Source organism: Conger conger, chromosome 7 (assembly GCF_963514075.1).
Source record: "Conger conger chromosome 7, fConCon1.1, whole genome shotgun sequence".
Classification (NCBI taxonomy): domain Eukaryota; kingdom Metazoa; phylum Chordata; class Actinopteri; order Anguilliformes; family Congridae; genus Conger; species Conger conger.
The window spans coordinates 58,903,803-58,925,770 of record NC_083766.1 but is presented as its reverse complement, the minus strand read 5'-3'; the positions used below and the strand labels follow the sequence as shown (position 1 = coordinate 58,925,770).

At 40.6% G+C, this 21,968-nt stretch overlaps 4 protein-coding genes across 4 annotated transcripts; all 4 read right to left on the bottom strand.

Annotated features, from left to right (window-relative positions):
* Positions 1 to 5,191: 5,191 nt before the first annotated feature.
* LOC133133385 (olfactory receptor 1F1-like) lies at positions 5,192 to 6,151 on the bottom strand. Its single transcript, XM_061249483.1, has one exon. The coding sequence runs from the start codon at positions 6,149 to 6,151 to the stop codon at positions 5,192 to 5,194; it is 960 nt and encodes a 319-aa protein (XP_061105467.1).
* A 2,862-nt stretch (positions 6,152 to 9,013) lies between these two features.
* LOC133133384 (olfactory receptor 1F1-like) lies at positions 9,014 to 9,985 on the bottom strand. Its single transcript, XM_061249481.1, has one exon. It carries the CDS (start codon positions 9,983 to 9,985, stop codon positions 9,014 to 9,016), a length of 972 nt encoding a protein of 323 aa, XP_061105465.1.
* A 2,660-nt stretch (positions 9,986 to 12,645) lies between these two features.
* On the bottom strand, positions 12,646 to 13,617 carry LOC133133383 (olfactory receptor 1E16-like). The gene has a single exon (XM_061249480.1). The coding sequence runs from the start codon at positions 13,615 to 13,617 to the stop codon at positions 12,646 to 12,648; it is 972 nt and encodes a 323-aa protein (XP_061105464.1).
* A 4,826-nt stretch (positions 13,618 to 18,443) lies between these two features.
* LOC133133382 (olfactory receptor 1F1-like) lies at positions 18,444 to 21,561 on the bottom strand. Its single transcript, XM_061249479.1, has 2 exons — positions 20,605 to 21,561; positions 18,444 to 18,824 (listed from the first exon to the last, which is right to left on the bottom strand). The coding sequence occupies exons 1-2, from the start codon at positions 21,559 to 21,561 to the stop codon at positions 18,444 to 18,446; spliced, it is 1,338 nt and encodes a 445-aa protein (XP_061105463.1).
* Positions 21,562 to 21,968: the final 407 nt, after the last annotated feature.

Here is a 21,968-nt window from a genome sequence, read left to right as displayed (position 1 = left end):
ATTCGAAATGAAACAATAAATAATAAGATTTTGGTTCAGACTGTTACCTACAATTTGAGGGTATGTACGTCCATATTGGGTGATCCGTGTAGGAATTACCCTTCTTATACATATTCCGCCAATTTTAGGGGACCAAAAGTATATCTGATTCGTCAGGTGTCTTCAATCACTTCCTTTGAGCAAGTTATAGAAAGTTTTCAGTACAAGCTTTCAGTATCTGTATCTTATGATTCTTGGCTTTTGTGTCTGTTATTGGCATTTGTCAACATGAGGATCCAAGTTGTTCCAATGTTTTTGATCTCTGCCTTGCTGTTGGATGAAGCAATGAGTTTGGAAGCATTTGGGTAGATCAGATGCTTCTCTACATTTCAGAATTAATTCTTCTGCTTCTATCAACAGTTACATTATCAATGAAAGCAAATGAGCCAGCGCCAGGCTCATTTCTTGGGCTGTTCCTTTTCACCTCCACATGTTGCTCTTCTCATCACTCAGATACAAGTCAACCTTGGGTTCATCTGTACACAAAACCTTTATCCAGAAACCTGCAGGCTTATTTCGGCACTACTTATCAAAATGTAACCTGACCATACATTTTACCCAGCCAAATAGTGGTTTGCATCTTGCAGTGTAGCACCTGTAGATGTGTTTGTGAAGTCTTCTGGAGAAGACTCCCTCCTGAAGAGTGTTTCTGGGCTTTCTTTTATTATGATGAGAATCCTTGTGTGATCAACATGAGAGGTCTTCCTTGGCCAACCAGTCCCATTGTGATGGCTGAGCTTACCAATGCTCTTTTTCTTCTTAATGATATTCCAAACTGTTGGTTTTGGAAGCCCAAATGTCAGTTTTTTTCTTGTTTCTCAGCCTCATAATTGCTTCCTTGAAGCCAACTGTTGTCCTCATGTTGACAAATGTCAATAACAGACTCAAAAGGCAATCAAAATCCTAGAATCAAGATTAGATACTGAAAGATTTGTTATACCTGCACGTTTTGTCCCCTAAAATAGAGGGACTGTGTATAAAAAGGGATGTAATTCCTGACAGTCTGCATTTAAAGAATTGTCATTGTTTCATTCAAATCTAATGTGCTGGAGCACAGAGCTAAAAGAACAGAAATTGTGCCACTGCACTGTATTTCGTTACAGTACAATAATTTTAGATTGCAATTATAGATACAACATTTGTTGTAAATTCCAGCTCTTTCAAATAAATAAATGAAGGAATACATTTTGTTAGCCTAATACTTACCAATAACTTCAGGTAAACCTGCATAGACCAAATCCGTTGTCAATATATCTATCTCTCATAATGAATAAAGTGTGTTATATTTTACGGAATTCATTGTCTTACGATATTTCTCTTTGAGTGGATGTATGTCCTTGAACTTGATGATCGGTCATATGGAACAGACTGTGGTGAGCCAAAGTGTTCAACGTCCTTCTTATAGCCCACTGTTTTGACACAGAGCATTTCACCAAGGGAACAGGACACAGAAGAATTGCTCATGTATAATTAATGCAACATGATGTGATGATACCAGTTCATTTCATCTTCCTAGTTCAGGATTTGCATTCACGTATTTATTTATTTACGTTTACATTTACATTTTAGTGATTTGGCAGACGCTTTTAATCCAAAGCGACTTACAAGTGCATAGGTTCTACCATAAGTCAGAGCATCACATCCAGAAACTAGCAAAATACACAGGAAATGCTGTTCTAAACATAGTTGTCATCAGAATTTTTTTTTTTTTTTTTTTTTGGGGGGGGGGGGGGGGGTTAGACATTTATTTGTTTGTCTTTTTATTTATTTATGGGCACTCTCGAGGTTTCTTGTTCTCCCCTTTCACCTAAAGTAGAATGAACAAACTTGGTTGGCTTGGTTGGATCTTCGAAGTCTTGTTCCCTTTTGTACCGAGGCCTCACATATTCCATCTGAACAGGGAAGGATCCCCCCTGGTCCTTTCACGTGGATAGTCTTTAAGACACACTGACGGTGCCAGCCACACCCTGATTAGGGCTCTTCAAAGCACCCGTGCTGACGTGGTACCACTGATCATTTTATCTCCAGCCTGCGTTCCTGAATGTGAGATAGAAAAAATGAAAACTGTCCAGGGACCTACGACCTCCAATTGAGTCCTTTTGTTGATGTAGGTTTACATTACATTAACATTATTGCCATTTGGCAGACGCTCTTATCCAGAGCGACATACAGTTGATTAGACTAAGCAGGAGGCAATCCTCCCCTGGAGCAGTGCAGGGTTAAGGGCCTTGCTCAAGGGCCCAGCGGCTGTCTGGATCTTACTGTGTCACACTCTTCCTCTGTCACTATCTTACTTACAGCCTGCCACACTCTTCCTCTGTCACTATCTTACTTACAGCCACACTCTTCCTCTGTCACTATCTTACTTACAGCCTGCCACACTCTTCCTCTGTCACTATCTTACTTACAACCACACTCTTCCTCTGTCACTATCTTACTTACAGCCACACTCTTCCTCTGTCACTATCTTACTTACAGCCACACTCTTCCTCTGTCACTATCTTACAGCCTGCCACACTCTTCCTCTGTCCCTATCTTACTTACAGCCACACTCTTCCTTTGTCCCTATCTTACAGCCTGCCACACTCTTCCTCTGTCACTATCTTACAGCCTGCCACACTCTTCCTCTGTCACTATCTTACAGCCTGCCACACTCTTCCTCTGTCACTATCTTACTTACATCCACACTCTTCCTCTGTCCCTATCTTACTTACAGCCACACTCTTCCTCTGTCCCTATCTTACTTACAGCCACACTCTTCCTCTGTCCCTATCTTACTTACAGCCACACTCTTCCTCTGTCATTATCTTACTTACAGCCACACTCTTCCTCTGTCCCTATCTTACAGCCTGCCACACTCTTCCTCTGTCCCTATCTTACAGCCTGCCACACTCTTCCTCTGTCACTATCTTACAGCCTGCCACACTCTTCCTCTGTCACTATCTTACAGCCTGCCACACTCTTCCTCTGTCCCTATCTTACAGCTGGCCACACTCTTCCTCCGTCACGGGAGGTGACTGGGTTCCCACAGTCGTTGGGGATGTCGAGGTACCTCGTCACTCAGCACAAAACGGGGTGTTAGAAGGGGTGAGTGGTGAGCCGTGAGGCGGTCTGTCCAGGACATCATTTACGGGAGCCTACAGGGCAGTCATCGTTGGATGTACTTCCTGCGATAGCGTAGTTTTCCACAAGTATTTTCCTGCAGGCATGTATTGCTTACAGTTGTGTAATTAGCGCATGCAAGGGTAGCCATGTTGCTGTCCTGGTGTCAAGCCGCTAGGCGCGAAGCGGTCAAACCAGGGTAACATGTAGGCCTGCTGGGCAGCTGTCATTGTACTGCTCATGATACCATAGACATCCTCACATTTTGTGCTCACCTGTGTATTGTTCCCGGTGCGTTTCTTGCTCACAGCTGCGTTGCCGCACTTGAAGGAGTAGCTGTCTGGTATCATAGAGTCTCTGTGTTTGCAAACTCTCAAGACTACGACTGTTATTATTTCAGCTCTGCATGCGTATGTGTGAGTTTGAAACATAACACGTCCTGCACCACCTCAGGGCCATGACAGCCATGACTATGGATCTTAACATGACTATTCATTGCCACGCACTTAATAGATCAAGTGAAGCAGTTGCTTGCCCAGGTAAATCACATCACTTGGTTTCTTAGATGAAAACTGGTTGTTGATTTTAAGGTGGAAAAGAAAGCCAGCAGACCCTGCAGACATCTAGAAACAGAACTGAGGATCAGTAGCCTGAGGAGTTAACATCCTCAGGGTGATATGCAGTCAAGGGTGGGTGTATTCTTAGTATTGTCACACAGATTTATTTAAGACTTACAAAATGCTTTTCACAAACAGTGCCTCAAACACGTTATATTTCCATTTTAATTGTACTTATTGAACTCCGCTTGTTTTGAATACCTATCATTGTATTTCTATTCATAAGAATACACTCAGTGACCACTTTATTAGGAAAATCTGTACACCAGCTCATCAAACATCTAATCAGCCAATCATGTGGCAGCAATTAAATAAATAAAAGCATGTTGACATGGTCAAGGAGTTCGCTTGTTGTTCAGACCAAACATCAAAATGAGGAAGACATGTGATCCAAGTTCTGTGGGCTAAAATGCTTTATTAATGAGAGACATCAGAGGAGAATTGCCACACTGGTTCAAGCTGACACAAAGGTCACAGTAACTCCAATAACCACGATCAGCATCTCTGAACACACAACATGTGGAACCCTGAAGTGGATGGGTTACAGCAGAAGAAATAAGAGCAATAAGTCAAATAAATATAAAATAAAGAGGCTGTCACAACAAATTCTATCCCCCTTACAAAACGTATCCCTTCCGGGGTCACGTTTCCGGTTTCTGGTTACGTTCCCCTCATGCGTAAGTTAGCGTCATGAGTTAGCGTCAAGCCGACAGCGTGGTTGCCAAGCTTTATCTGTTGGTTGCTATGATACATTCCACTGATGTGTACGGTAGCATCAATTGGCTAGCATGTCTTTTTGTGAACGGCATTTATTTAGTCCGGTGTATGTAGGTTACCGAAAATATAAATTGCCAATTTCCCTACAGTTTAAGATAGCGATAGAGACTAATATCAGTACCGCTAGCTAGTTAGTGAAACCATTCGTCAAGAAATATATGTAGAGAAGTAGATGAGCATGACATAGGTATATATATTTAAGTTAGCTCCCTAGCTAGAATAAGCAAAATAAGAAATATCTAGCTAGCAAGACAGCCAGATGGACAGATCGCTCGCTAACTAGGAAGATAAGCCATAGCTGTTTTTTATTCCTAGCTAGCTAGGGATCTTTCTATCTAGCTAGCTAGATGTAGCCTATATCATGGTTCAATGTAAATAAATAATCGAGATATTGCATATGAAGCACTACATATTCACAAAAGCATCGCTAGCTTGCCAACGCAGAACCTATTACACACAGCATTAAACAAATATGATTGACGTCATTGCAGAGACGGAACCGGAAACGTGACCCTGGAGGGGATAAGTTTTGTAAGGGGGATAGAATTTGTTGTGACAAGGCCACTGAATGTAAATATGCAAATCTTACAGCTCACAAATGAGTTGTTATATATGTTATATACTTCAAAAAGTTATTTGTACATTGTATTTATTTATTACAAAGTGATGTGTATCTTCTTTCTTCTGTACAGCTTCTTAATAGATTCTCTGAATTCTTCTGTCTTCAATGTGTAAATGATTGGATTCAGCATAGGAGGCAAGATGGTCGTCAGAGACATGTTAATAATCCTGCCGTTCATGTCAATGGCGGGGCCCATTCCTTCGACGAAACATATAGGAAGATAAAACACACTCACCAAGATCAAATGAGAGGTGCAGGTTTTCATGGCTTTGAGGCGCTCTGAGGCTGTGATTTTTAATAACGCTCTGGTTATGCAAATGTACGTGCCCACAATAAAAAGTATGGGAAACCAGAGAATCATAACAGGATGTGTCCAATTAATCACTGAACTAGGAGTGTTATCATTGCACGCCAAACGGTGTACGGGTCCTTGATCACAGAAGTGACTGTGTATCACATTGGATTTGCAGAATGACAGTGTGGTGATGAAAAGCACACCTATGAGAACGGCCATTCCTGCAAGAATCCACAATATGGTTGTGATCACCAATATTGATTTACTAGTCACAATCTCATTGTATCTCAGTGGAAAGCATATAGCAACACATCTATCATAGGACAAAACAGCGAGAGTGAAAGATTGTAGAGCGATAAAGAAATAAACAAAAAACATATTGGCCAAGCAGGCATCGAAGGAGATTAACTGTGATTTAAACAGGAAGGTGTCAATCATCTGAGGAATGCATGCTGTACTTCCACATAAGTCACACAGAGCCAAATTAAAAACTGCTATGTACTTTGGACTGTGAAGACCGTGGTCAGTGCAAATCATAAACATGACAAAAGTATTCCCCATTAGAGTCACAGCATACACAAAGCACGAGAAGACATAATAGTATTTTACATGGGGAATACCGGCAAAACCACTTATGAAAAAGAAGTCAGGATGCACAATACTGGCATTTCTAAAGAAAATTGAATTCAGGGGGCTCATTGCAGGTTTGGTTGCTCCTCACTGTTTCTCACCACCTGCAAAACCAGTCCTTTAGGATCTGAAAAAAGTACAAATGGTAGACATAGTTACCAATGGGTGCTTTATCAAATATTGAGCAACAGAAACTACATAAGTTCAGATAAATCTATGAATTCTCTATTAATAGATCTTTTGTGCCTCAAAAAAAAAAAAACCCATCCGCTCAGTTCATTAATCTGTAACTGAAAACCATTTTGTGAATCTCTGCATGGCCCTGCAGAACACATACCAGTCCTGTTACACACTCATTTTATCTGTTTGTATTACTTTTGTATGACTGTATCTTTCAGTTTCAAAAGAAACAGCTGATAGTTTAATCGCAAAATCAACCTGACAGTTGTAGATGTACTCAGAAATATGAAACCAGAGGGAGTTGATGATGAACACTATCAATAAATGTTCCCTATAATATTTCACATTTTCTATTTTCTCTCCGAAATCTATAAAGGGGACAGATTGAAAGATACAGTATGTTTGTTCACAGATTTTCGATTCAATATATTTTGTTGGTTTTTTTCAAACACATTAAAGTAATTTTACATTTAATTCTCAATTATAAACATTCCGATACACTTCAAGCTAAGCAAAAAAATTTGAGCTCTTTCAAATAAATAAATTAAAAAATAAATTAAGGTGTGCCTCATACTTACCAATAACTTTAGGCAAATGTGCACAGTCCAGATATGCTGTCAATATGTAACTATCTCTCCTATGGAAGAAATTGTCTTCCAACGTCTTTCAATATTTCTCTTTCAGTAGTATGTCTTTGAACTTGATGATGAATTAGTTGTAAGAAACTGTGGTAATCAAAGTGTTCACTGTCATTTTTATATCCCGGATTATTGACACAGAGCATTCCCCCAAGGGAAAATGACAGAAATGCTCATGTGAAATGAATGCAACATGATGCAATGATAAAACTTCATTTTGTGTGCCTAGTTTGGGATTCTTAAAAAATTGTAAGCTATGAGACTTTGTTGTCAAAGTTAAGACATAGTAAAATTATATATAATGTAACATTATATAAAATTGAACATTAATGCAATCAAGACAATACCTGAAATATATTATTGCAGCCTCTACATTTCAATATACAACCTCAAAAAAGAAAAAGACACAATGTACGTTTTGGTCTTTGCAAAACCATTCATCACTTTTATTGCATAACCAAGCTGACTACATTTCTTAAAATTAAAAGACAACATGATTTAGCTAAATGTTATCTGTGATATCCTAACTATTCAGCTTGTCCACGAAATATACATGCACTGCCTGCTGACGGCATTACGGTTTACGCCTTATGGCTGAACTGCGCTGTACTTTCAGTTCAACACCAGCTCATGGCTAGGTCGTTCAGTAGTTCAATGACTCATTTTGCTCACTCGTTGAATGGCTCCTTTGGCTCACTCGTTAAATGGCTTCTTCTCACTTGTTCACTGGCTAGTTCACTAGTTCACTGGCTCAGTGGATCTCACGTTCGACTCAAGTAGACGTAATATTTTTGCATTTTTTAAATATTTTCTCATTGTGAAGCGTAGTGGATTTATAGTTGAATGATAGCCGAGTATTTGAAGATCCCAAATATGTGCTTATCTAATTTTTTAGATAAGTATTCTGTGAAACTGAAAACTGTGCAATGTTACCCCCTTGGCCATGTGGCGTCACATATTACAAGCCTTCTGGCCTTCTGGCCTGCTCTATGCCTTTCCTCCATTGGGCCTTTTCAGACATAGAGCCTCTGTGTTTGCAAACTACTGCTTATGATGGACCCCGGTAACCACTTCTTGCAATTATATTTATTTGTGTTTGTAACCTCACTCTCACGACTAGGACTGTTATTATTTCAGCTCTACATGCGTATGTGTGAGTTTGAAACAGAACACCTCAGGGCCATGATAGCCACGACTATGGATCTTAACATGACTATTCATTGCCACTCACTTAATAGATCAAGTAAAGCAGTTGCTTGCCCAAGTAAATCACATCACTTGGTTTCTTAGATGAAAACTCATTGTTGTTGATTTTAAGGTGGAAAAGAAAGCCAGCAGACCCTGCAGAAATCTAGAAACAGAACTGAGGATCAGTAGCCTGAGGAGTTAACATCCTCAGGGTGATATGCAGTCAAGGGTGTATTCTTAGTATTGTCACACAGATTTATTGAAGACTTACAAAAGACTTAAGACTTTCACAAACAGTGCCTCAATCATATTTGTTATATTTCACTTTTCTTTTAAAGAAAAGGTCCTTTTACTTGTACTTATTGAAGTCCAACTCTGCTAGTTTTGTCTATATATACTATCTATCATTGTATTTCTATTCATTAGAATACACTCAGTGACCACTTCATTCGGAAGACCTGTACACCAGCTCATCAAATATCTAATCAGCCAATCATGTGGCAGCAATTAAATACATAAAAGCATGTCGCTTGTTGTTCAGACCAAACATCAAAATGAGGAAGACATGTGATCCAAGTGACTTTGAACGTGAAATTATTATTGGTGTATAATTGGCATTGTTTGATTATCTCAGAAACAGCTGATCTCCTGGTATTTTCACACAAAACTGTCTCGACAGTTCACAGAGAATGGTGCGGAAAAACAAAGAGCATCCAGTGAGCAGCAGTTCTGTGGGCAAAAACGCCTCTTCAGTGGAGAATTGCCACAGTGGTTCAAGCTGACACGGAGGTCACAGTAACTCCAATAACCACGATCAGCCTCTCTGAACACAAATAAATATCAAACAAAGAGGCCACTGAATGTAAATTTGCAAATCTTACAGTTCACAAATTATATATTTAAATCAGTTATTTGTACATTGTATTCATTTATTCCGAACAGTGATGGGTATCTTGTTTTTTCTGTACAGCTTCTTAATAGATTCTCTGAATTCTTCTGTCTTCAATGTGTAAATGATTGGATTCAGCATAGGAGGCAAGATGGTCGTCAGAGACATGTTAATAATCCTGCTGTTCATGTCAATGACGGGGCCCATTCCTTCGGTGATGCATATAGGAATATAAAACATGCTCACCAAGATCAAATGAGAGGTGCAGGTTTTCATGGCTTTGAGGCGCTCTGAGGCTGCTGCAATTTTTAATAATGCTCTGGCTATGCAAATGTACGTGCCCACAATAAAAAGTATTGGAAACCAGAGCAACATAATAGGATGTGTCCAATTAATCACTGAACTAGGAGTGTTATCATTGCACGCCAAACGGTATATGGGTCCTTGATCACAGAAATGACTGTGTATCACAGTGGATTTGCAGAATGATAGTGAGCTGATCAAAAGCACACCTGTAAGAATACTTATTCCTGCAAAAGTCCATAATATGCTTGTGATCACCAATATTGATTTACTAGTCACAATCTCATTGTATCTCAGTGGAAAGCATATAGCAACACATCTGTCATAGGACAAAACAGCGAGAGTGAAAGATTGTAGAGCGATAAAGAAATAAACAAAAAACATATTGGCCATGCAGGCATCGAAGGAGATTAACTGTGATTTAAACAGGAAGGTGTCAATCATCTGAGGAATGCATGCAGTGCTTCCACACAAGTCGCACAGAGCCAGATTAAAAACTGCTATGTACTTTGGACTGTGAAGACCGTGGTCAGTGCAAATCATAAACATGACAAAAGTGTTCCCCAGTAGAGTCACAGCATACACAAAGCACGAGAAGACATAATAGTATTCTACATGGGGAATACCGGCAAAACCACTTATGAAAAAGAAGTCAGGATGCACAATACTAGCATTTCTAAAGAAAATTGAATTCAGGGGGCTCATTGCAGGTTTGTGTGCTCCTTACTGTTTCTCACCACCTGCAAAACCAGTGCTTTAGGATCTGAAAAAAAGTACAATTGGTTAACCTTCAGTAATTAATTAATTCCTCAGACATAGTTACCAATGAGTGCTTTATCAAATATTGAGCAACAGAAACGACATAAGTTCAGATAAATCTATGAATTCTCTATTAATAGATCTTTTGTGCCTCAAAAAAAAAAAACCCATCCGCTCAGTTCATTAATCTGTAACTGAAAACCATTTTGTGAATCTCTGCATGGCCCTGCAGAACACATACCAGTCCTGTTACACACTCATTTTATCTGTTTGTATTACTTTTGTATGACTGTATCTTTCAGTTTCAAAAGAAACAGCTGATAGTTTAATCGCAAAATCAACCTGACAGTTGTAGATGTACTCATAAATATGAAACCAGAGGCTGTTGATGATGAACACTATCAATAAATGTTCCCTATAATATTTCACATTTTCTATTTTCTCTCCGAAATCTATAAAGGGGACAGATTGAAAGATACAGTATGTTTGTTCACAGATTTTCGATTCAATATATTTTGTTAGTTTTTTTTCAAACACATTAAAGTAATTTTACATTTAATTCTCAATTATAAACATTCCGATACACTTCAAGCTAAGCAAAAAAATTTGAGCTCTTTCAAATAAATAAATTAAAAAATAAATGAAGGTGTGCCTCATACTTACCAATAACTTTAGGCAAATGTGCACAGTCCAGATATGCTGTCAGTATGTAACTATCTCTCCTATGGAAGAAATTGTCTTCCAACGTCTTTCAATATTTCTCTTTCAGTAGTATGTCTTTGAACTTGATGATGAATTAGTTGTAAGAAACTGTGGTAATCAAAGTGTTCACTGTCATTTTTATATCCCGGATTATTGACACAGAGCATTCCCCCAAGGGAAAATGACAGAAATGCTCATGTGAAATGAATGCAACATGATGCAATGATAAAACTTCATTTTGTGTGTCTAGTTTGGGATTCTTAAAAAATTGTAAGCTGTGAGACTTTGTTGTCAAAGACATAGTAAAATTATATAGGCTTCAATTACATTGTATATAATGTAACATGATATAAAATTAAACATTAATGCAACCAAGACAATACCTGAAATATATTATTGCAGCCTCTACATTTCAAAATACAACCTCAAAAAAAAAAAAGACACAATGTACGTTTTGGTCTTTGCAAAACCATTCATCACTTTTATTGCATAACCAAGCTGACTACATTTCTTAAAATTAAAAGACAACATGATTTAGCTAAATATTATCTGTGATATCCTAACTATTCAGCTGGTCCACGAAATATACATGCACTGCCTGCTGACGGCATTACGGTTTACGCCTTATGGCTGAACTGCGCTGTACTTTCAGTTCAACACCAGCTCATGGCTAGGTCGTTCAGTAGTTCAATGACTCATTTTGCTCACTCGTTAAATGGCTTGTTTGGCTCACTCGTTGAATGGCTCCTTTGGTTCACTCGCTAAATGACTCATTTTGCTCACTCGTTAAATGGCTCCTTTGGCTCACTCGTTAAATGGCTTCTTCTCACTTGTTCACTGGCTAGTTCACTAGTTCACTGGCTCAGTGGATCTCTCGTTCGACTCAAGTAGACGTAATATTTTTGCATTTTTTAAATATTTTCTCATTGTGAAGCGTAGTGGATTTATAGTTGAATGATAGCCGAGTATTTGAAGATCCCAAATATGTGCTTAATTTTTTAGATAAGTATTCTGTGAAACTGAAAACTGTGCAATTTTACCCCCTTGACCATGTGGCGTCACATATTACAAGTCTTCTGGCCTTCTGGCTTGCTCTATGCCTTTCCTCCATTGGGCCTTTTCAGACATAGAGTCTCTGTGTTTGCAAACTACTGCTTATGATGGACCCCGGTAACCACTTCTTGCAACTATATTTATTTGTGTTTGTGACCTCACTCTCACGACTAGGACTGTTATTATTTCAGCTCTGCATGCGTATGTGTGAGTTTGAAACAGAACACGTCCTGCACCACCTCAGGGCCATGACAGCCATGACTATGGATCTTAACATGACTATTCATTGCCACTCACTTAATAGATCACGTGAAGCAGTTGCTTGCCCAGGTAAATCACACCACTTGGTTTCTTAGATGAAAACTGGTTGTTGATTTTAAGGTGGAAAAGAAAGCCAGCAGACCCTGCAGACATCTAGAAACAGAACTGAGGATCAGTAGCCTGAGGAGTTAACATCCTCAGGGTGATATGCAGTCAAGGGGGTATTCTTAGTATTCTCACACAGATTTATTTAAAACTTACAAAATGCTTTTCAAAAACAGTGCCTCAAACACATTTCTTATATTTCTGTGGGCTAAAATGCCTTGTTAATGAGAGACGTCAGGGGAGAATTGCCACACTGGTTCAAGCTGACACGAAGGTCACAGTAACTCCAATAACCACAATCAGCATCTCTGAACAGACAACATGTGGAACTCTGAAGTGGATGGCTTGCAGCAGAAGAAGAGCAATAAGTCAAATAAATATCAAATAAAGAGGTCACTGAATGTAAATATGCAAATGTATCTTACAGTTCACAAATTAGTTTGTCATATACTTAAACTTGTCAATCAGTTATTTGTACATTGTATTCATTTATTCTGAACAGTGAGGTGTATCTTGTTTCTTCTGTACAGCTTCTTAATAGATTCTCTGAATTCTTCTGTCTTCAACGTGTAAATGATTGGATTCAGCATAGGAGGCAAGATGGTCGTCAGAGACATGTTAATAATCCTGGCATTCAGGTCAATGGCGGGGCCCATTCCTTCAGTGATAAGGATAGGAAGATAAAACACGCTCACCAAGATCAAATGAGAGGTGCAGGTTTTCATGGCTTTGATACGCTCTGAGACTTCTGAGATTTTTAATAATGCTCCAGCTATGCAAATGTATGTACCTGTGATAAAAAGCACTGGGAACCAGAGAATCACAAGTGGATTTACCCAGTTAATCACCACACTTGGAGTGTTATCATTGCATGCCAAACGGTGTAAGGGTCCTTGATCACAGAAATGACTGTGTATCACATTGGATTTGCAGAATGACAGTCTGGTGATTAAAAGCACACCTATGAGAACGCCCATTCCTGCAAGAATCCATAATATGCTTGTGATCACCAATATTGATTTACTAGTCACAATCTCATTGTATCTCAGAGGAAAACATATAGCAACACATCTGTCATAGGACAAAACAGCGAGAGTGAAGGATTGTAGAGAGATAAAGAAAAAAACAAAAAACATATTGGCCAAGCAGGCATCAAAAGAGATTAAATGTGATTTAAACAGGAAGGTGTCAATCATCGGAGGAATGCATGCAGTGCTTCCACACAAGTCGGACAGAGCCAAATTAAAAACTGCAATGTACTTTGGACTGTGAAGGCAGTGGTCAGTGTAAATCATAAACATGACAAAAGTGTTCCCCAGTAGAGTCACAGCATACACAAAGCACGAGAAGACATAATAGTATTTTACGTGGGGAATATCAGCAAAACCACTTATGAAAAAGTAGTCAGGGTGCACAACACTGGCATTTCTAAAGAAAATTGAATTCAGGGGGCTCATTGCAGGTTTGTTTGCTCCTTGTTTGCTGTTTCTCACCACCTGTAAAACCAGTACAGTTGGTTTAGCCTTCAGTAATTAATTGGGCGGTTTATCAAATATTGAGCAACAGAAACTACATACATTCAGATACTTTTTTTTTTTTTACATTGTTCTATTAATAGATGTTTTGTGTCTCAAACAAAAAAATAAAAGCCAGAATTCCAAAGCTTCCCTGAGCCTATTAATCTGTGACTGAAAAACATTTCATGAATCTCTGCATGGCCCTGCAGAACACATAGCAGTCCAGTTACACACTCAGTCCATCTGTTTGTATTACTTTTGTATCATTGTATCTTTCAGTTTCAAAAGAAACAGCTGATAGTTTAATTGCAAAATCAACCTGACAGTTGTAGATGTACTCAGAAATATGAAACCAGAGGGAGTGGATGATGAACCCTATCAATAAATGTTCCCTATAATATTTCACATTTTATATTTTCTCTACCAAATCTAGAAAGGGAACAGATTGAAAGATACAGAATTTTTGGTCACAGATTCATTATAGATGTCTTTTCAAGCTAAGCAAAGAATTTGAGTTCTTTCAAATAAATAAATTCAGGTGTGCCTCATACTTACCAATAACTTGAGGAAAATGTGTGCAGTCCAGATATGCTGTCAATATGTATCAATCTCTCCTATGGAAATTGTCTTCTATTGTTCGGAAACCAACGTCTTTCAATATTTCTCTTTCAGTAGTATGTCTTTGAACTTGATGATGGATTAGTTGTAAGACAATGTGGTAATCAAAGTGTTCACTGTCATTTTTATATCCTGGTTTGTTGACACAGAGCATTCCACCATGGGAAAATGACAGAAATGCTCATGTGAAATGAATGCAACATGATGCAATGATAACGCTTGATTTTTTGTTCGTTGTTTGGGATTCATATTTATTTATTTAATTATTTATTTACTTTGCAGTATGGATGATACTGCATAAAAGCCATCTGCTTAGTAGCCTAAATAATACATCAGTTATGAATAACATCAATAAAATTGTCACGTTTCAGGTCTGTCATGCCTTGTTTTATGTTTTATCATTTGTCTTAGTCACGTATTGTCTTATCATGTATTATGTTGTCTAGGTTCATCATATTGTTTAGTTTATTTCTTGTTACGATTAATTTTCTTGTCATGCCTAGTTATGTTTTCGTTACGATTATTTTACCTTGTTATGTTGAGTTGTTATCGTCTTAGTTTGTTTAATGTTATGTTTTGATTTATGTTTATTGTTATGCTTACTGGTCGCTTACTTTCCCTCTCTCCCTTTCTGTCACTCACACCCTAATTGTTTCTGTTTTGTCTATTTACTAAAAATACTAATGCTAGATCAGGATTGGGTAATACTAACAGACTAATCATGTGTTCATGTTACCTTACGTTTCTCGTGCATGTCATTTACTAATTTACTAATGCTAGGGCAGGATAGGTTTATTACTAACGATTACTAATTACCTTGTTAAACTTGTCATCCATCGCACCTGTTTTCCATTCCCTTGCTGCTCTCTAACTAATTGTCTACACCTGTCTACACCTGCATTTATAGCCCACTAGCACTTCTGTTCGTTGCGAAATTGTCTGCCTCCTGTCCATCAAAGCAACGCTTGAGCATTATGACCATTGGTTTCATGTTAAGATCCAAGCCTGTTTATCGACCACCGTTTATTGATTTCTGTTTCATTGACCATCGCTTGTTTTTGACCACGTCCTCACCTACTTTTTTTGTACCTTTGCCTCGCTGTTTGTTTTATGGTTTCGACTTCCGCATCGCCCTCGACTACGACCCTGCCTGCCGCTCGCCTGTGCTTCTGCCCCGCTGACAGCTCTCCTGCTACCGGACCGCCCTGCACGTCTACCGACTACGAGTTTGCCTCTTCCCTCGGCACCGTGTTTTCTGATTATTTATTGTTTTATTGGCTGGATCTACGTGTATGGACTTTGCTTGTTGTGACTACGCTCCTGGGATTCGTCCCGAATAAAGCCCTGACATTTATTTTACTATTATTTCTGAGTTGTGCATTTTGGGTCCAACCCCCACACACCCGTCTCAAAAATAATCTTCCACTGCTTAATTTCAGGTTTCTTAAGCAATTGTAAGCTATGAGACATTGTTGTCAAAAGAATCATGAAACACGGGACGTGATGGTAAACTGTTCGTTGTGCCAATTGATGGTATTCACATGAGGTTTGCCTTGATGTTGAGATGGCGTGTATCTCAGACATGGGAAGGATGTAAATTTTGGGACACATCATCAGTAGTGTACCTTTGAATCAGGGGGTGTTTCGGCCTTTCAACACTAGACACCCTCATCAAAGGTGGCCAGCTACAGGATGATCAAGCCTGAGCTTGTGTCCCATGCCCAATCATGAGAATTGCCTGGTTGTTTAAATGGCGCAGCCCACGGGACTATGCAGGGCAGGGGGCGTCCTCTTCCCTGAGTCAAGCCTAAAGCTGACCGCATACCTTGTTCACCCTCCTCCTGGAGGGTTCTGACCTGGGTTCTCAAGTGGGGGGTGGGGTGGGGTGGGGGGGTTAGTGAGCAGATCATGTTGGTGTTTTTTGTTGGTGTCTTTGAGCCCAGCAAGGGTCCTTCCGCTTGATCCATATCCACTGGCTGCTTCTTTCGGCCGCTTCAGAGACTGATCTAATTGTCTGTCGCAGAGCCTGTCCATGGATTCCAAGGTCCTTCAGCAGCCTGATGGTGGAAGCAGCCACAAAACCTCTGCATCCCACTTCAACCGGATAGACTTTCGCATTCCATCCTCGTTGTTGAGCGTCCGCTGCCAGTTCTGTGTAGCGCAGTTTCTTGCACTCATAGGCCTCTTCGGTTGAATTCTCCCATGGGACTGTGAGCTCTGTGATGTAAACAGACTTCAGTGAAGGGGACCAGAGTACCAAGTCTGGCCTAAGGGTGGTGGCTGCAATCTCAGGTGGAAAGATCAGTTGCTGGCCAATATCGACTAGCATCTTCCAATCCCGGGCCATGGCTAGCTGTCCAGCTTCTGGTTTGGTAGGGGGATGGTTGGGCTTTTTCTGTCCCTCTCGGATGAATGATGGTGCCGTGATGGAATTGGTTGCTCTCAGGGGCAAGGAGTTGGTCGTATTCCTCTTGCTGTCAAGAGCTGCTGCCAGACTCTTAAGGACCTGGTTGTGCCTCCAGGTGTAGCGGCCTTGTGTGAGGCTGGTCTTACAACCGGTCAAGATGTGTTTGAGAGTCAGAGGTTGAGTCCTCGCCATACCACTGGTGGAGGTTTTTTGGAGATGGGAGCACATCATAGGTAGCTCTGATGATGAAGCTGATGTTGCTTGCCTCCATTTCCCAGAGCTCCCTCCAGCTGAACTTTCCCCTCTCCAGGCCTTCCCACCTCATCCATTGTCCCTGCTTGGCAAGAGAGACGGCCTTTGCGCTTCTTTCAGCCTCCTCCCGACGGCGCACTTCCTCGACCACCATTTTCCTCCTCTCTGATGTTGAGGCGTTACGCCAAGTTGGTTTACTTGCTGCAAAGCCAAAGCCTCCTCTTCCCAGCTGGACATACCCCACGATGTTGTTGTGCCTCAGGGCTAATGTAGCATGCTGCACCGCATCGGATGGTGTCCATTTCCGTCCAGTTAACAGGGGTGGTGCAGCATTGCTGATGTTCTGGTCTCTGGAGTCCTTCAAAGTCATCTGGAGTCTTACTTTAGAGCACTTGTACTCTTTGGTGAGGCTCGTGAATGGCAGTTCAAGGACCCCTTTGCCGTAGAGGCTGATGTTAGTCAGACAGCGTGGGACCCCGAGCCATGGTCATGGTTCGCTCCATGTTCTCCACAGTTGTTATTGGAGATAGTGAGTGGCCACATTACCCGAGGGAGAATTGCAGGCACCAGAGCTTGAGCTTGAGACTGTCCTGCCTTAGTTGCTGCACTTGGTCTTTGTCCCTGAGGCTTGCGTTGTACCATCTGCCCAGGCTTTTGACAGGTTGCTCGGAACAAACCTTGGTATTGGGCCCACTTGATGTTCTCCTGCAGTTTTGCAAGTAGCCGCCTGGTGCATGCTGCAGTAGTGGTCAGAGTGGTCATGTCATCCATGTATGCTCGGATAGGTGGAAGGCGGATCCCGTTCTTAGTTCGCTCACCACGCACCACCAATCTTGAGGCCCTGATGATGACCTCCATGGCCATTGTGAAGGCCAGGGGTGAGATTGTACAGCCTGCCATGATGCCTACTTCTACGCAGTGCCATGATGTTGCAAAGTCGGCTGTTGTAAAGCACAGTTGCAGGTCTTCGAAGTAGGCTTTTACGGGAGTAGTGACGGATGATGGAACGTGGAAGAAGTTGAAGGATTCCCAGAGGAGGTTATGGGGAACTGATCCAAAGGCATTGGCCAGGTCAAGGAAGATGACATGGAGGTCTCTTTTGTCCTTTTTCGCCGCTTGGATCTGGTGCCAGATCATACTGGTATGCTCCAAGCAACCAGAGAACCCAGGAATGCCAGCCTTCTGTACGGATGTATGGACGTACTTGTTCTTCTCCAGGTAGGTGGGCAGCCTCTGTGCTATCATGCTGAAAAAGATTTTCCCCTCAACGTTGAGAAGGCAGATTGGCCGGAATTGACTGATGTCTGTCGCATCCTTCTCCTTGGGAATTAGCACACCTCTAGCCCTTCACCACGCCTTAGGTATTATTCCCTTCTGCCACACTATCCTCATGAGCCTCCAAATATATGACGAACTTGAAGGGGTTTTTATAGAACCATGTTCTTGTGTGTTCCTTCCTCTTGCAGAGTTTCCTCAAGTTCTCTGCTCTTCACAAGGTTGCCAACCGGCATTTGATGTCCCCCTGGAGTAGCATGAGACCATCTCTCTCTGCATCAGAGACCTTCTTCCACTGCTTTCTCAGCTGCCTTCTCTCTCGACTGGTCTTCTCGACCAGTCCTTCGATCTCTTGCTGCCTCCTGGATTTGGCTGGTGCTGGTGTTGCTTTGTCACTTCTCCTTATGTTCACTCCAAAATGCTCTTCTCCGTAATGGTAGATGATGTCGCCCATCCTTTCCAGCTTTTTCTCTGCTGTGCCAACTTGTTGCTCCAGGATCTTTGTCAGGTCGTTGTTGACTGTTTCCCACTCTCTCTTTTCAACAGCTTTGGGCCACTTCACACTCGGTCTGTGCCCTTTGATCTTTGAGAAATACTAAAATTACATGGGCAGATCTCAGCGCTTGGGGAGCGAGGTAAACAAACAAATCTTTCATGAAGAAGCCTTGGCTCAGTTCGTTCATTTGAAAGATTCATTCGAAAAGATTCATTCGAAAAGATTCATTCGAAAAGATTCATTCGAAAAGATTTGTCGTTCGCGAACTGCCCATCACTAGTGTGTGGATTGGCCCTGTGGTCTGGTATTGTACCCAGACTATGTCAGTCAAGACTGTGGCCAACAGTGTGAGGCGTTATTGGCGGTTTTGTTACTCACGGAGGGAGGGATTGAGTCGGTAGCCAGGACAACCGTGCCTCAAAGCTCACCGGTGAACCCTGCATGGGTGCGCTCCTCTTTATGAGCTGAAATTGTGGCCATTTGTGGGAGCGGTGATTTTTCCTAAAAGAGCTGTAACTCATTAATGCTTTGTCCAATCCTGACCAAATGTGGCACACTATGCAAATGTTGGCACCACTCCAGTACTAGGTGGCCCTAAAGAAGCAAACATGTCTAAATGCTTATATCCCTTCAATCGTTTGACCAACAGGTTAAAATTTAGCTTAACCTACCAATTTGAGCTTGAATTAATTTCTCATTTACAAAGAGTGTATCACTGGCTATGGTTAATGGAAAATCGTATATCATTCATCATTAGATCTGTCTCCTTCAAACATCTTTGCCTCAAGAACCAACCTTGGCAGCCAATTAGACTTTCCATCATTTTCAACATTAGCTAGAAATGATAGAGGTGATAGTAATATTTATTTGTCTGCAATGTCACAGAAATATAAATTATGATTCTGGTTTTTTAGTTATATGAGAGGATTTTTTGAGCTAATTAACATTAACATTGCTTACCATACTATCCTGTTACCCAAGCCGCGCCAAATTAAATGTCTGTCATAGCTTGCGTGATGGCGCATCCAAGGTTGTGCCGCACCTGAGCAAGACCCACTAAATATATTAGAATTGATTTTCTTCTGTTATCTATTCAAGATTGGTCATTTTGAGTGAATAAAACTTGTTTTACCATTTGGAGAGGTTTTGGCACACCAAAAGGACACCTGTGCCTCATCTTAGAAAAGCACTTGCCGAATGTCACTGCTACTTTCTAGTGGAGGACAACATGTTGTGGAGGAACTGTACACAATCATTTTGTCCATAGTAGATTTAGATTTGGTGCAATACATATTAGAACATGTAAATGTACGATTTTGTGTACCAAACATACTTTCTTGTGTGTTTCTTTGGTTTTTATACTTTTGTATTGATGGTACACATGTGCCCCAGCTTCATTTAAGAATACTGAAAACAGGCCTGGGGGTACAGGGATAAATCAGGGGATGATTAGGTGGATTTGGAATTCCAGGTTTTGAATTGAGATGCCAGCTAATATGGCTGTTGCTTGTTTTTCCTTACCCGGGGTCCCACCCTATATATCCCACCATCAGCCAATACAATGGCAGCACTGGAGGGGTACGGACTTGTAGCTCCTCAAATGTTGCTGTTCCAATTTTGGAACAGTGTTGGGAAATCTTAGCTAACTACTTCCAGATAGTCTATTGTTCATCCATTACAAGCTTAGCCTCATAGCGATTACCAATGTCAGGCGTCAAGCAATTGTCCCCAAAGTGCCACAAAGTAGAGACAGCGCATATTTACCATTTCACGGTTGCTCTTTCAGGTGACAGTTAAGTGGAGGACTTGGAAAAATACACATGGTTAAACCTGCCAGCCAATTCACTGTCATTGAAACATTTATTCATTTATTTCTTACAGTGACATTTATCTTGTTTCTTCTGTACAGCTTTTTAATGGATTCTCTGAATTCTTCTGTCTTCAGTGTGTAAATGATTGGATTCAGCACAGGCGGCAAGACAGTTGTCAGTGACATGTTAATGATCCTTTTGTGCTGGTGCATGCTTGAGCCCATTGCTCCATTGATACAGATAGGAAGGTAAAACACACTCACCAAGATCAAATGAGAGGTGCAGGTTTGCATGGCTTTGAGGCGCTCTGAGGCCACTGCGATTTTTAATAATGCCGTACCTATACAAATGTATGTACCTGTGATAAAAAGTACTGGACACCACAGAATCACAAAAGAATGTGTCCAACTAATCATCCTACTTGGAGTGTTGTCATTGCACGCCAAACGCCAAATGGGTCCATGGTCACAGATATAGCTGTCTATCACATTGGATTTGCAGAATGACAGTGTGGTGATGAATACCACACCTATGAGAATGATCACTCCTGCAAAAATCCATAATATGGCTATGATGACCAATATTGACCTACTAGTCACAATGTCATTGTATCTCAGTGGAACACATATAGCAACACATCTATCATAGGATAAAACAGTGAGAGTGAAAGATTGTAGAGAGATAAAAAAGAAAACAAAATACAGATTAGTCAAGCAGGCCTCAAAAGAGATTAACTGTGATTTAAACAGGAAGGTGTCAATCATCTGAGGAATGCATGCAGTGCTTCCACACAAGTCACACAGAGCCAAATTAAAAACTGCAATGTTCTTTGGACTGTGAAGACAGTGGTCAGTGTAAATCATAAACATGACAAAGGTGTTTCCCAGTAGAGTCAGAGCATATACAAAGCACAAGAAGAAATAGTAGAATTTTATGTGAGGAATAACAGCAAGGCCACTAATGAAAAAGAAGTCAGGACGCACAATACTGTTGTTTGTAAAGTCAGCTGAATTCAGGGGGCTCATCGCCGGTTTGTTTCCAACCTTGTGAAAAAACAGACCCTTCGGACCAGAAAAAAACAAATTGGATTAATCTACAGTAATGATATCCTCCAACATGACAAAGTGGTTTATTAAATATTGAGCAACAGAAACAACACAAGCTATAAAATAAATTGATCTGTACATTTTTGTCTTAATAGATCTCAATCTTAATGTGTCTCAACCAAAAATCTAAATCAAGAATTCCAAGGCTTCCCTCAGCCTATTAATCTGTAACTGAAAAACATTTTGTGAGTTCAGGGGGCTCATGGCAGGTTAGTTTGCTCCTCACCGTTTCTAACTTGAAAAACCTGAAAAAATAGGACCGAAAAATAAGAAATTGGTTGACTTTCAGTAATCGATTCCTGAAACATGACAAAGTTAACAATGGA

What these genes read in the sequence shown, in the direction of transcription:
- LOC133133385 (XM_061249483.1), bottom strand. Translation starts at nt 6,151, where the DNA reads ATGAGCCCCCTGAATTCAATTTTCTTTAGAAATGCCAGTATTGTGCAT.
- LOC133133384 (XM_061249481.1), bottom strand. Translation starts at nt 9,985, where the DNA reads ATGAGCCCCCTGAATTCAATTTTCTTTAGAAATGCTAGTATTGTGCAT.
- LOC133133383 (XM_061249480.1), bottom strand. Translation starts at nt 13,617, where the DNA reads ATGAGCCCCCTGAATTCAATTTTCTTTAGAAATGCCAGTGTTGTGCAC.
- LOC133133382 (XM_061249479.1), bottom strand. Translation starts at nt 21,561, where the DNA reads ATGAGCCCCCTGAATTCAGCTGACTTTACAAACAACAGTATTGTGCGT. An exon ending in GAAACAAGATAAATGTCACT is followed by an intron (nt 18,825 to 20,604) that starts GTAAGAAATAAA and finishes ATGTAATTTTAG; the next exon opens with TATTTCTCAAAGATCAAAGG.